This window comes from Eretmochelys imbricata, chromosome 1, assembly GCF_965152235.1.
Source record: "Eretmochelys imbricata isolate rEreImb1 chromosome 1, rEreImb1.hap1, whole genome shotgun sequence".
NCBI classification, from domain to species: Eukaryota; Metazoa; Chordata; order Testudines; family Cheloniidae; genus Eretmochelys; species Eretmochelys imbricata.
In genome coordinates, this window is record NC_135572.1 from 149,967,535 (window position 1) to 149,980,395 (window position 12,861).

Genomic DNA, 12,861 nt, shown 5'->3' on the forward strand with positions numbered 1-12,861 from the left:
TCTACTTGCCACCCCAAAATGTCCAAGCTCCACAGCACCTTCTATTCCCCACCTTCCCTCACAGTGAGCCCTTTTCTCTCTCTAGCACCATCTACCCACTAGAAGTTCTCTGCTACCTAGGAAACCCCAGCAACCACTCATCTCCCAGTAGCTCCGGCACCACCAGTCCCCATTCACCTATTTCCTCAGCAACTCCAAGCAGAGACCTAGGCAGCTACCTTCCAGTTTCTTATTCAGACTCCTCTACTCATCTCCCCCTTGATAAGTTTGGTGAAGATCTATTAACTAGAAATGGCCACTGCTCAGAGCAGATTATTCTGACCACACACATACATCTACTGTTATATACACACACTATTTTCAAGTATGAACATTTGAAAAAAAAAAAGTACAATAGCTGGAGCAGAACAAAACTTGGCAACTACGCATGATACCTTATTTAATTTTTTTCACACCCAGGGCTTCATTTTCCACTCTTTCAAGTTTTATAGTCAATTCAACCTATACGATATGAATGCAAATATTTAAGGTAAGTGCAATATAACATCTGCAGCTGGCCCCTATCAACTGACTCAAACTCACAGGGCTCAGGCTATGGAGCTGTAAAATTGCAGTGTACATATTCGGGCTGGAGCCCAGACTCCAGACCCAAACGTCTACACTGCAATTTTATAGCCCACAGACCAAGCCCCATATCAGCGGACAGAGGCCAGCTGTGGGTGTTTTATTGCACTGTAGACATATCCTTAAAGTACTTTAATTATACATGTCACAATGTGCTCCAGCTATAATGAAATAAGAACCAACCATTGTTATGGTTATATGCATAAGGGACCTGAGCGAAGTTGGAGAGTTTAACCTTTATGTTTAGAATTCCCCAAATTCTGATTGCTCAGTTTATGAACCATAAAGTTGTATTAACCGTAAGTATCAGGATACAAACAGTATCAAATTCCAATGCCGATTGGAAACGAAAAGAAACACAAATCTAGACCAAACTATATTAGAAAAAACTGCTTCACATCAGTGCTAATATCAATGGATTTAAACAAAATGAAAAGTCTGAGAAAGGAAATGATTACCCATCCTCTACTGATCAGTTATGACAGAGGTCAGAAAACCCTCAAGGAGCAATATTTCCAAAGTTCAGCATAACAGGTTGATTTGAGACTTGAAAGGTGGATTCTGTAGCTCAGCAATAGGTTTGTTTGGCTGCCCATGATACAATCAGAGCAGATACAGTAGAAGATAAAAATTAGAGAATATATTTATTTATTAGTGAAGAGGTTTTCTCCTGTTTTCTTGTTTGCAAAATAACTTAGTCTATTTCAGATCATTCCATTAAAAACTAGGTGGAGTAAATGAAGTTTCCCTTACTCTCCCACACTTTTATAGCAATGGAGCAAATGCATTACAAATCAGAATTCAAGCTCTCACTTGGAGGTGAGAAAGAATCTAATAAGATATTCGGGGTTCATTCCCCATCCTGCTAAATACTCCTGCATAATCCCAATTAATATCAACAGCGATGGCATGGGGTGTATGTACCTCAGGCTGGCCGGGCAGCCAAGGGATTAATGCAGGAACTTTCAGCCAAGGCTTATTGGCAGCCTTACAGCAGCTGGGAGAATAAAACATCTGAGAAGCATAGGGGCGGGGCTGCTGCCAGAGGAGCAAGCAGACTGGAAATGGAAACACGGGCCAGCAAGCAGAGAAGGCATGACCAGATCTAAAGGCTAGAGAAGCCGACAGAAACCAAGGTAGGTAGGAAGGAGCTCAGGGTACACCAGGAGGAGTTGTTGAGGACAGATTCCCCCTGTCTGGTTTAAGGGCCCTGATCTGTAACCAAAAGGAGTGGGGAGCCTGGGTTCCCCTACCAATCCCTCAGGCTTAAAAACTAAAGGGTTTTCCAAATCCTGACAGTACCAAATCCCACAGGAATAAGGGGAAGAGCCCACACACCTCAGCAAGACTAACCCACTTCATAGCCCAGAATTGGACTACCATGCAGACTCAGGCAAAAGGAGCTGACGGACCATCCTGCCAGATCAAGTAAACTCTGTGCAATGCTCTGTCTGACCAAAGGGGGTGCTGTTGAATCAGCACACTGGCTCACAAGTGGCTACATGTGTAAAACCCTCATGTTACAAGTTTCTTGAAGTCATTTGACATGACCTCCCAAATTACTATCAGTCAAGTCTCCTTAGAGTTCAGCTCCCAAATAAAACACAGATGCACACTGTAGACTGGCAAGTTAAAATTAATTTTCCTTTCATGGCAAAGGCAGTTTCCCATGTTTTTCTTTTACTGTCTCTCACACTTAGTACAACATATTCAACTTCTTTTCATTGATTCCCCCCCTCGACACCAACAAAGTTTTGCATTTACTTTAAAGTAAGGTTGATCCACTCAATAAAGAACAATTAAAGATATGTTTTTATAATCCCATGATTTTACCTTCGCAGAGCACCAAAGTAACCAGTGCAATCTAGTCCCCATTATAATAGCCACGGTCCAATTGGATAATAAAGTCAGGCCACTACTTCTATTCCGGAAATATTTCTAGTCTTCATTTACACAACTCTGGTATTTTTCAAAATGAGAATGATAAATAAGCACTCTGGGATGGCATTGGAAAGTGACACAGAGCTGTGACTACATGTAATTTTTTTTTTACTAGCTATCCTACATTTCTACTCATGTCAGACAGTGAAAAGAAACCACAGTAGCAGGTGTCACAAGATTTTCACCTTACTTCTTGATTTCAAAAAACCTCTCTCAACCACTTGCTTATTTCACTGCTACCATTACAAACATACCCCACACTTTCATAAATACATTTTCCTTCAAACTAAACTACATGTTCCATAAGTTCCAAAATGAAACTTATTTTGGTCAATGGAAATAATATTTAAACTATTTCCTGACAACACCAGAGCAAGATTTTTATTTTATTTTTTCTACCAACAGGATTTTAAAACATACTCTCTCTCTCACTCTATAGTTTTGAACAGATTTCTCAGTAAAAAGCATAAAGAATTTAGTAGGTTTTGTCAAAGAATTAGTAATAATTATTCAGTCTCAGTCAAAGTAGATTGAACAACTTCCACATCAAAAAGAATCATTATGAACTGTGTCAGATGCCCAAATTTCACACTGCTCATGTTAAACATATTTGCTTTATTGACGTTTTCCTACAAAGCTATTTATGGACATGATTTCTCATTTTATGACATGCTCGGCAGAAAATATACTTGTGAAAGAATATTACACTTGACATTTAATTTTGAAACAACAGTTGGCTTCCCAGTGGGAGTTTTGCCTGAGTAAGAAGTGCTGAATAGGGCTCTTGAATATTAAATTCACCACAGATATTTTTCAAGGGAGGACACGAATTTTGAAGTGTAAAGGCTACCCAAGCAATTCCCTTGTTTCTAAGGTAAAGTGCTGCTTGGTAACAATACAAGGAAGCATAGTAATGATATATCTTATTGTTTTCAAATATCCTATGCAATTAGGAAGCTAATTTTATTTTTAGGAAATTAGGTCAACTGCTAGAGTGACAGTTGTTTAAGGTAAAAGAATGAAAAAGTGGGATGATTTATTATACATACCTCCTGTTGCAGCTCCTCCCATTGAGTACTGAATTTCTCCAGTTTCTCAGTGATCAATTCATCCAAGACTCCACCATCAGTTAAAGTCTGTGCCAGCTCCCGAATCTGATTGCGGTTATCTTCTGGATGTCGCATTAAGCTTTCCAAAGACTAAAAAAAAAAAAAAAAAATACAAAGATCATGATTTGTTCTCCTTTTTCTCAGACCAGCTGAAAAAGTCTGAAGAGCACTCATCTCTCATTCACGTGTAAGAGAGAAACCCTCCATTGTAGACACCATTGAAGTGCAGACATCAGATCAAAGTATCAAACAATTTCATATTTATGCCACAAAGTACTCTTCACTATGCATTACTTAAATCATGCTTTTGCAACTAATGCCTCAAGTCTAGCAAAGTACTTAACCTTAAAGTTGCTTAAATTTAAACATGAATAATGCCGACTTATTCTCTGCATCCAAGTAGGACAATAGCTCATGCCAACATGCCCATACCTCCTGGTGAAAAAATGTCTATTGAAATAGAAAATCAAAATTATATAAATAAAATCATAGCATCCTCCCTGCAGCTGGCCGGATCAGCTGACTCGAAGTTGTGGAGCTTTGGCTCCAGGCTGAAAGATTGCTGTGTAGATCCCGTGAGGGTGGAGGGTCCTAAAGCTAGGGCTCCAGCCTGAGCCCAAATGATTACACAGCACTTTTTAGCCCCACTGCCCAAACCACGTGAGCTCAAGTTAACTGACCTGGACCAGCCATGGCTATGCGGCAGGGCTTTTATCCTAATGTAGACAAACCAAAACATAATTCATAGCTAGCCCATTGCCTTCATACATAATGAATAAAGACTGAAAGGACCAGACCCTATAGATAAAATACAGACCCCACTAAAATCATTGATGGTTTTGCCATTGACTTCAGTGGGGCCAGGATTTCTAAGAGTCTATGTTTTATCCTCAACAACATACTGAGAAATCAGTATTTTCACATGGGATTACTCTATTCCATTTACATGGTAGTTATCAGCATAAAACATGCACACATATTAAAATCAAATTATGATTTGTTGAATCAAGTAGCACTCTGTGATTTTCAAATAGTCTGTATCTTCCCAAATAGTTATGCAGATTTATGGTTTCTTTCATATGTAATGGAAGGTTTTTCAAAATGTTGTTGGTATAATGCATTATGTGCCTTGATATTTTATATCAGTTAAGCCAGCACTTACATCTAATGCCTCTGAGATCTCTTCTGCACCTCCTTGGATATTTTCAGTTGCCCTGAGTTTCAGCTCCATCTCATTCAACCATTTCTCTTCTGCATCCAAGTAGGACAATAGCTCACGCCAACATGACCATACCTCCTGGTGAAAAAAATGTACATTTAGATAGAAAATCAAAATTATAAAAAAATCATAGCTGCTTCTTCCTGGCATTAATCCCACCACATAAGGTCTGCCCTCTGAGTCGTCTCCCTCCGAAGTTCTCTGTTGAATCCTATACCCTCTATAATACCACATGCTACATTCTTTCTCCAACCTGAACGAGCAGATCTCAGAATTATTTTTGCACATTTACAGAACGGCATTGATATCAATGGGCTCATCACAAGTTTTCCATTTTGTACCTAAATAGTTTCACGCTTCTTTATAAAACAAACTGATCACGTCATTGTAGATAAAAGCAAAGTCAATCAGACATTTTTCAATCAATACATTCAAAGCACAGTTTGTCCAGAGTTTATTGGCATCTATGAGAGTTTCATGCACGTCTGGAGTGCTTTCAAGTGCCTAGTGCCTTCAACAGAAAGCCAACACAGTAGCAGGTAAGGAGAGTCTAGTGAAAAAAAAGTTGATTTTCATAGAATCCTCACAGTTACTCTGATTTTGAAAATGTCTATATTTTATTTAATCAATATATATTTGTTTCCAATTTTCTTCTAAGCCTTTAAGATGTAAATTTTATTTAAAGATTTATTCTAGAAAAAGTTATATGGGTTAGCAATTTTCTTAAATACCTTACTGAAAACAAATAATAATAACAACATGATGTTTCAGAGAAACAACACTTTCATCAGTTTCAACTGAACTATATTTTAGACACAACTTGATTCTAAGCCACATTGAATGCAATTGTTGAGGATTGCCTAGATGCTAGAATTTAAAACTGACTGCTAAAACATAAAATCCCATCTTAATTATGTTATTCTCAGATAATTTAAAAATCTGCTATTTTAATATCATCTTCAGCTATCTACCTAAACAAAGGCACTGTAAGTAAAACATTCCAAAACTCCATAAACCTTACTATCCTTTCCAAGTTTAAAATCTCTGTGGTAGGTTACTCTCCACTGTGTTTAGCCAGACATTGCCGAATATATAACTGTGCTCCATCAGGATAACTATTGTGATTCCGTGGTTAACTATGTTTACATCAACTTAATACGAGCACAGTTTATTTAGCATGACAGTAGCAATGGGGACAAAGATAAGAGTTTATCCTCTGCTAATCCATCTGAGTATTTATAATATTAAAGACCAACAAAACAGCTGACCTCCAGAGTTTTGCACTTTCCATTTAGCCTGCTGCAGAGCCGCTGGTAGTTTGTAGTTAATATGTCAAGTTCCTTTTCTAAGGCCTCATGAGCTGCAGGTGGAGCTCTTGCTATAAAATTATTCACAGAGTCTGTGAGTAGCTTCACCTTCACCTCTTTCTGTGTGGCCTCCTCTTTTGCTCTCTGTAAAATAGAAGTAAATGATGGTCATGACTTTGGTCATGAGTTGTGGAGAAGAAAGCAGAGTTCAAATAACTGCATCAAGATTCTCCATAGGCTGAAAGAAAGAAGAATCCAGGGTGTAATTCCCAACCATCCTGATATCATCTTTGATAGTGCGATGAAAATGTATTCATCTGGTTTTCATTTTAGAGGCAACATACAAGTTTATCGTGAACAACAAATAAATGTGTTACACAACATAGAACTACTGAATCTTTTGGAGCAGTGAGAAAACAAAATTTCAATAATATACTTGCTGAGAAAATGCTTCAGGCATCAATGCCGCAATACTTCGAATTACAGATTGAAACATATTTTGTGTTACTGCCAAATAAATTCAATTAACCATCTTTAACAGTGCACAGTCAGCTGGGGAGATTTTAAAAAAAAAATCAATTTTCTGTCTCGGACTCCAGTGATGTCACAGCTGATTTTCAAATTTAAGCTTCAGCGTGAGCATTCTTTGGATTGTCCCATCCATCCCCAGAATCAGCTGAGGAGGTAGGGAGAGAATCCCTCACACAATAGCACTGCCTGGAGTAACAGCGAAGCATGGAAGGCTTGAGGTGTGAACATGGCTTGGTTTAGGAGGAAGATGCAGTAAGAAGTGAGCAGCGATCCCAGTGAGAAAGGTCAAAGAAAAGTAAATGTTAGGCAATCACAGAGGACCACAGTTTAATAGGAAATTTTAAAAATAATTAAACCACATTTAACCACCAGGCTGCTCTCATTGTTAGCCTACATAATCACAACAACTAATTACTTTTACCCTCATCTGTGCTCTCTTTCTCTCCTACTGCTTGTTACGCTCATTAGTTATGAGTTGACCTTCATTAGATTGAAGCTCCTTAGTGCAGGTAAGGTCTCTCCTTAGGGGCTTATAAAACACCCAGCAGAACAGGGTCCTGATTGTGACTGGTACTTTTAGACATTACTGTGCCATTGCTAAAAATACAAAGGTAATGTTTATTTACATTGTACCATTAATGTGCTGGATCCTTTACAGATATGTAAGACAACAGTTCCCTGCCCCAAAATGTCTCCAGATTGAGGTACTGATCCTGCAAAGACTTAAGCATGTGCTTAACAGTAAGCGTGTGATAAGTCTCAGTGGAGTCTTGAAACTACTCACATGTTCAAAGCTAAACACCCACATAATTCTTTTCAGGACTGGGACCTATGGGCTCAGTTGTACCCCATTGGAGTAGTATAGATCTGCACCACCTCAGTGGGAGGTTCAAGAGGAACTCCTCCTGGAGCGTCTCTGCACAAAAGGAAGAACGTATCTCCTACAACATCCTTTCAGGAGGTTTTGGATGCTTCCCCCAATGCTCTGGGCCCCCTCCATGTGCCAATGGATAGGGCAGGTGGGACTATATCTCCTTTGAGCCATGTTAGGCTGGGGAATATCTTTTTGCCCAGTAATGTAGAAGTACTGTCAGGGTAAGTACAAGTCTTGTTCGTTAGAATTTGTATTCACGATATGATCAAAGTCAGGGAGGGAATGGCAATTATTCAAGTCTGTTTATATCTAGTCAAAAATTGCATGTTTTGTGTGCGCAGACTTCAGTAATGGTATTTTATTCTCTTATATTTGTATGAAGTATTATGCTAGGCCAAAAACTGTGTCTTCATTTCACTGGGAAACTGACCCATTAGGAAATTTTACATAATTTTTCTTACTACACCTGTTTCAATGGATAGTATATCGTTAAAGTGCCATGAACTATTGTAATATAGATATTTCCACACATTAATTATGCTCCAATAGCATATGCTGACTTTTAATATTGGGTTACATTTCATTCACGGCAAACCACTGTTGTCCCATTTTGATTTCTTTAGGAATTTACATGGTTTCTTTTCGATCAGCTGGTAAAGAAAAACTCTTCTGCTGCAGGGGTACATGCTTCGAAACTTCCATAAAACCCTCTGCATAACAAAGAGATTTTTTTTAAGGCCAGAGAGACCATTATGATTATCTCTTGCATAACCCACACCATAAATTTCTGCATCAAGCCCATGTCTTGCAGTTGATCTAGAGTATACACTAATAAATCATAAATGCACAACACCTGCATTCAATTCCTAAATGATAGTCTCTCTCTATTTAATGTAATAGTTAAACAATCAAACCAATTTCACCTTGATTTATCAAGTAATTATCTAGTGGTTAACTACTGCTAACAACTGATTCTTCGGAAATTATTGCTTAATTAAATTAATGCTCAGACTGCAAAGAATCTGAAATCCAATAAAGCAATGGGAAAAAAACAAACATACCCAAACCCTGTAGCAACAGAGTACTGTGAAGATTTAAATATCTTTCAACAGACTCTAAATTGAAACAAATTACTTTAAGCCACCTTTCACTTCAAATTTCAGATTTTCAAACTAGATATAAAAAGCAACTCTTTTAAATGAGCAAACAGATTGTGTGCAGCGATGGCTTCAAAAAAGAGCTTCAGACATAAATTAAACAATTCAGTCTGCCTTTTACCTTCAGTTCCTCAACCGCTTTCTGTAATTCATCTGGTGTTTTATACTCAAAATCCCTCTCCAGGTATTCTTCTTCAGCTTGTGTTATCCATTCATGCATCTCTGACAAATCCTTTCGAAGACTAACAGTCTTATCCAAACCACCTTTTAGTGCTGCCTTCTTAGCACAGGCCTTTAAGAAAGAAGCATGAAATGGTATTTGATATAAGATTCTACTGCACAAAAATAAAGGTCATCATCATTGTAAAAAGTAAAAACTACAGATGCTAACACTGAATCAAATAAATATTGATTTTTTTAAAAAAAGATGAAGCCTAGCAAGTATCTATTTTGAGTCACAAGGCACACAAAGTTGCATCTTGTTTAGCAGCAGCCCCGTAACAGATAACACACAAAGTTGCATCTTGTTTAGCAGCAGACCCAGAACAGATAACATTTCAAGTGGCCACATAAGATTTATAAAAGAGTACATGATTGCCCTCTGGCAATTCTCCCTTATCTACAAAGGTGTAGGTCACACTGCATGCATATGTGGTAATCTTAGCTGATTTTCCTCACATTTTTAAAAAAAAATGCCTGCAGTTTGAAATGCTTTTTATACGCACTTCTTGTATGTATTTAATAGCTATCATTGAAGTTACTATGTTAAGAATGCCCATTGGCAATGTATACTTTGATCATCATCAGCATAGTTGATAGAATATCATGCAAGCCATAAAAAATAAAATAAAAACCCCCAATCATCCACAAGTTTTATCATCAAGAATTTAGAGGCTTTTTCCCCCCTGCAGAATTTTAACTGGAATTTCTGTAAGCAAGCAGTACATGAGATATTAAAGAAAGCAGATCTTTAAAACAAGTTCTACATGCATCAATATTGCACAATAAAAACAAACAACTAAAAGCTCCAAGGCAGGTTAGTGAAAGGGACCTCTTTGAGAAAGGACTGTGGAACTGGGCCAAGTAAGTGCTTTCCAAACTTCAAAGAAGCATACTAAAACAACAGTAACTTGTTAACCCAACAGATGTAATTAAACTATTCTGCAACAGCAAAGCCACTTACAAAATCCATGCCTCAATTTCTCCCTCTATAAAATGGGGATAAACATACATTCCTGCTTTTGTAAAGATTTTCTGCTGAAAAATCTCTAAACAGAGAGGGCAAAGTATTATTTTGTTAATCTGTCTCAGATATTTATCCATGCAATGGAAAGCTTTAAACTGTTCATTTTAAATAGCTCTTTCTCTAAACCTCTGAATGGAGTTATATTTTGCAAGGGTAAGCACTGAGTTCTTTGAACTGGACTCCTTCTGTAGAGCATGATGGTAGTACAGTTTGTCAACAGAATGTTTAGTGAAATATACCTCAAGTTTAAATCTGTTGCGTAACATACCTTACTTTCTTGGTTAAATATGGCTAAGAGTAAGTAGAACATGGACATTCAGTTCATCAAGTTGAAGGTTTGTTTTTTATGGCAGAGACATCAAATTCACCAGACAATTTTTTTTGTTTCATTCTCAGCATAAAAGGCAAGAAGTGCCCAGTGACAGAGGTGATGGAAAGGCATTGCATGGTTCACTCTCAGCAGCATGGGTAAGTGAAGTATGACAAGTGGTAATACTTGGCCAGAATCTAATTTTAAAACCTAAGGTATTTTGGTTTGTGTTAATTTAAACTACAGTTAAAAGTGTATGTATGGAAATCTGTAGAGTTTTCAGTCCCCATTCAGAATGCATAACACTGAAAAACAATCTTGGGCTGGTTACTAACTATAGTCACATTATTTTTCAAATTCTTTTTTTTTTTTAATATATATAAAAGCAATTTGAGAGAGAGAGAGAGAGAGAGAGAGAGGGAGAGAGATCGATCCATGGACAAACTTTTGCGTTTCTTGGCAGGTCAAAAATATCTCAGGGTGGTGCTCAGGGCACGTTACCAGAGCGTGCGCTCTGTAAAGCTGAACAGTTCTGCCATTAGAAAAGGAGTACTTGTGGCACCTTAGAGACTAACAAATTTATTCGAGCATAAGCTTTCGTGAGCTACAGCTCACTTCATCAGATGCATTCAGTGGAAAACACAGTGGGGAGATTTATATACACAGAGAATATGAAACAATGGGTGTTACCATGTATGGTAATCACTGTAACCAGAGTGATCACTTAAGGTGAGCTATTACCAGCAGGAGAGCGGGGAGGAAAAAAACCTTTTCTAATGATAATCAAGGTGGGCCTTTTCCAGCAGTTGACAAGAACATCTGAGGAACAGGGGGGAACATATGGAGAGAGAGATAAACATGGGGAAATAGTTTTACTTTGTGTAATGACACATCCACTCCCAGTCTGTATTCAAGCCTAAGTTAATTGTATCCAGTTTGCAAATGAATTCCAATTCAGCAGTCTCTTGTTGGAGTCTGTTTTTGAAGTTTTTTTGTTGAAGTATTGCCACTTTTAGGTCTGTAATAGAGTGACCAGAGAGATTGAAGTGTTCTCTGACTGGTTTTTGATTGTTATAAATCTTGACGTCTGATTTGTGTCCATTTATTCTATTATGTAGAGACTGTTCAGTTTGACCAATGTACATGGCAGAGGGGCATTGCTGGCACACATCACATTGGTAGATGTGCAGGTGAACGAGCCTCTGATAGTGTGGCTGATGTTATTAGGCCCTGTGATGGTGTCCCCTGAATAGATATGTGGACACAGTTGGCAACGGGCTTTGTTGCAAGGATAGGTTCCTGGGTTAGCGGTTCTGTTGTGTGGTTGCTGGTGAGTACTTGCTTCAGGTTGGGGGGCTGTCTGTAAGCAAGGACTGGCCTGTCTTCCAAGATCTGTGAGAGTGATGGGTCGTCCTTCAGGATAGGTTGTAGATCTTTGATGATGCGTTGGAGAGGTTTTAGTTGAGGGCTGAAGGTGATGGCTAGTGGTGTTCTGTTATTTTCTTTGTTGGGCCTGTCCTGTAGCAGGTGACTTCTGGGTACTCTTCTGGCTCTGTCAATCTGTTTCTTCACTTCAGCAGCAGGTGGGTATTGTAGTTGTAAGAATGCTTGATAGAGATGTTGTAGGTGTTTGTTTCTGTCTGAGGGGTTGGGGCAAATGCAGTTGTATCGTAGAGCTTTGTTGTAGACAATGGATCGTGTGGTGTGGTCTGGGTGAAAGCTGGAGGCATGTAGGTAGGAATAGCAGTCAGTAGGTTTCTGGTATAGGGTGGTGTTTATGTGACCATCACTTATTAGCACCGTAATGTCCAGGAAGTGGACCTCTTGTGTGGACTGGTCCAGGCTGAGATTGATGGCGGGATGGAAATTGTTGAAATCATAGTGGAATTCCTCAAGGGCTTCTTTTCCATGGATCCAGATGATGAAGATGTCATCAATGCAGCACAAGTAGAGTAGGGGCATTAGGGGACGAGAGCTGAGGAAGCATTGTTCTAAGTCAGCCATAAAAATGTTGGCATACTGTGGGGCCATGCGGGTACCCATAGCAGTGCCGCTGATTTGAAGGTATACATTGTCCCCAAATGTGAAATAGTTATGGGTGAGGACAAAGTCACAAAGTTCAGCCACCAGGTTTGCCGTGACATTATCACGGATACTGTTCCTGATGGCTTGTAGTCCATCTTTGTGTGGACTGTTGGTGTAGAGGGCTTCTACATCCATAGTGGCCAGGATGGTGTTTTCAGGAAGATCACCGATGGATTGTAGTTTCCTCAGGAAATCAGTGGTGTCCCAAAGATAGCTGGGAGTGCTGGTAGCGTAGGACCTGAAGAGGGAATCTACATAGCCAGACAATCCTGCTGTCAGGGTGCCAATACCTCTATGTTCTCTATGTATATAAATCTCCCCACTGTATTTTCCACTACATATATCCAATGAAGTGAGCTATAGCTCACGAAAGCTTATGCTCAAATAAATTTGTTAGTCTCTAAGGTGCCACAAGTACCCCTTTTCTTTTTGCGAATACAGTCTAACAAGGCTGCTAC

The 12,861-nt window shown here is 38.8% G+C and overlaps 1 protein-coding gene across 1 annotated transcript in view; it reads right to left on the bottom strand.

The window, feature by feature from the left end:
* The window catches only part of DMD (dystrophin), a 1,498,644-nt gene that overhangs the window by 1,167,603 nt on the left and 318,180 nt on the right, over positions 1-12,861 (bottom strand). The window contains exons 21-24 of the mRNA XM_077807212.1: positions 8,884-9,054; positions 6,162-6,344; positions 4,837-4,971; positions 3,615-3,764 (exon numbers count right to left, since the gene is read on the bottom strand). Of these exons, the coding sequence (XP_077663338.1) occupies positions 3,615-3,764; positions 4,837-4,971; positions 6,162-6,344; positions 8,884-9,054 (639 nt within the window). The remainder of the gene's footprint in view (positions 1-3,614; positions 3,765-4,836; positions 4,972-6,161; positions 6,345-8,883; positions 9,055-12,861) is intronic.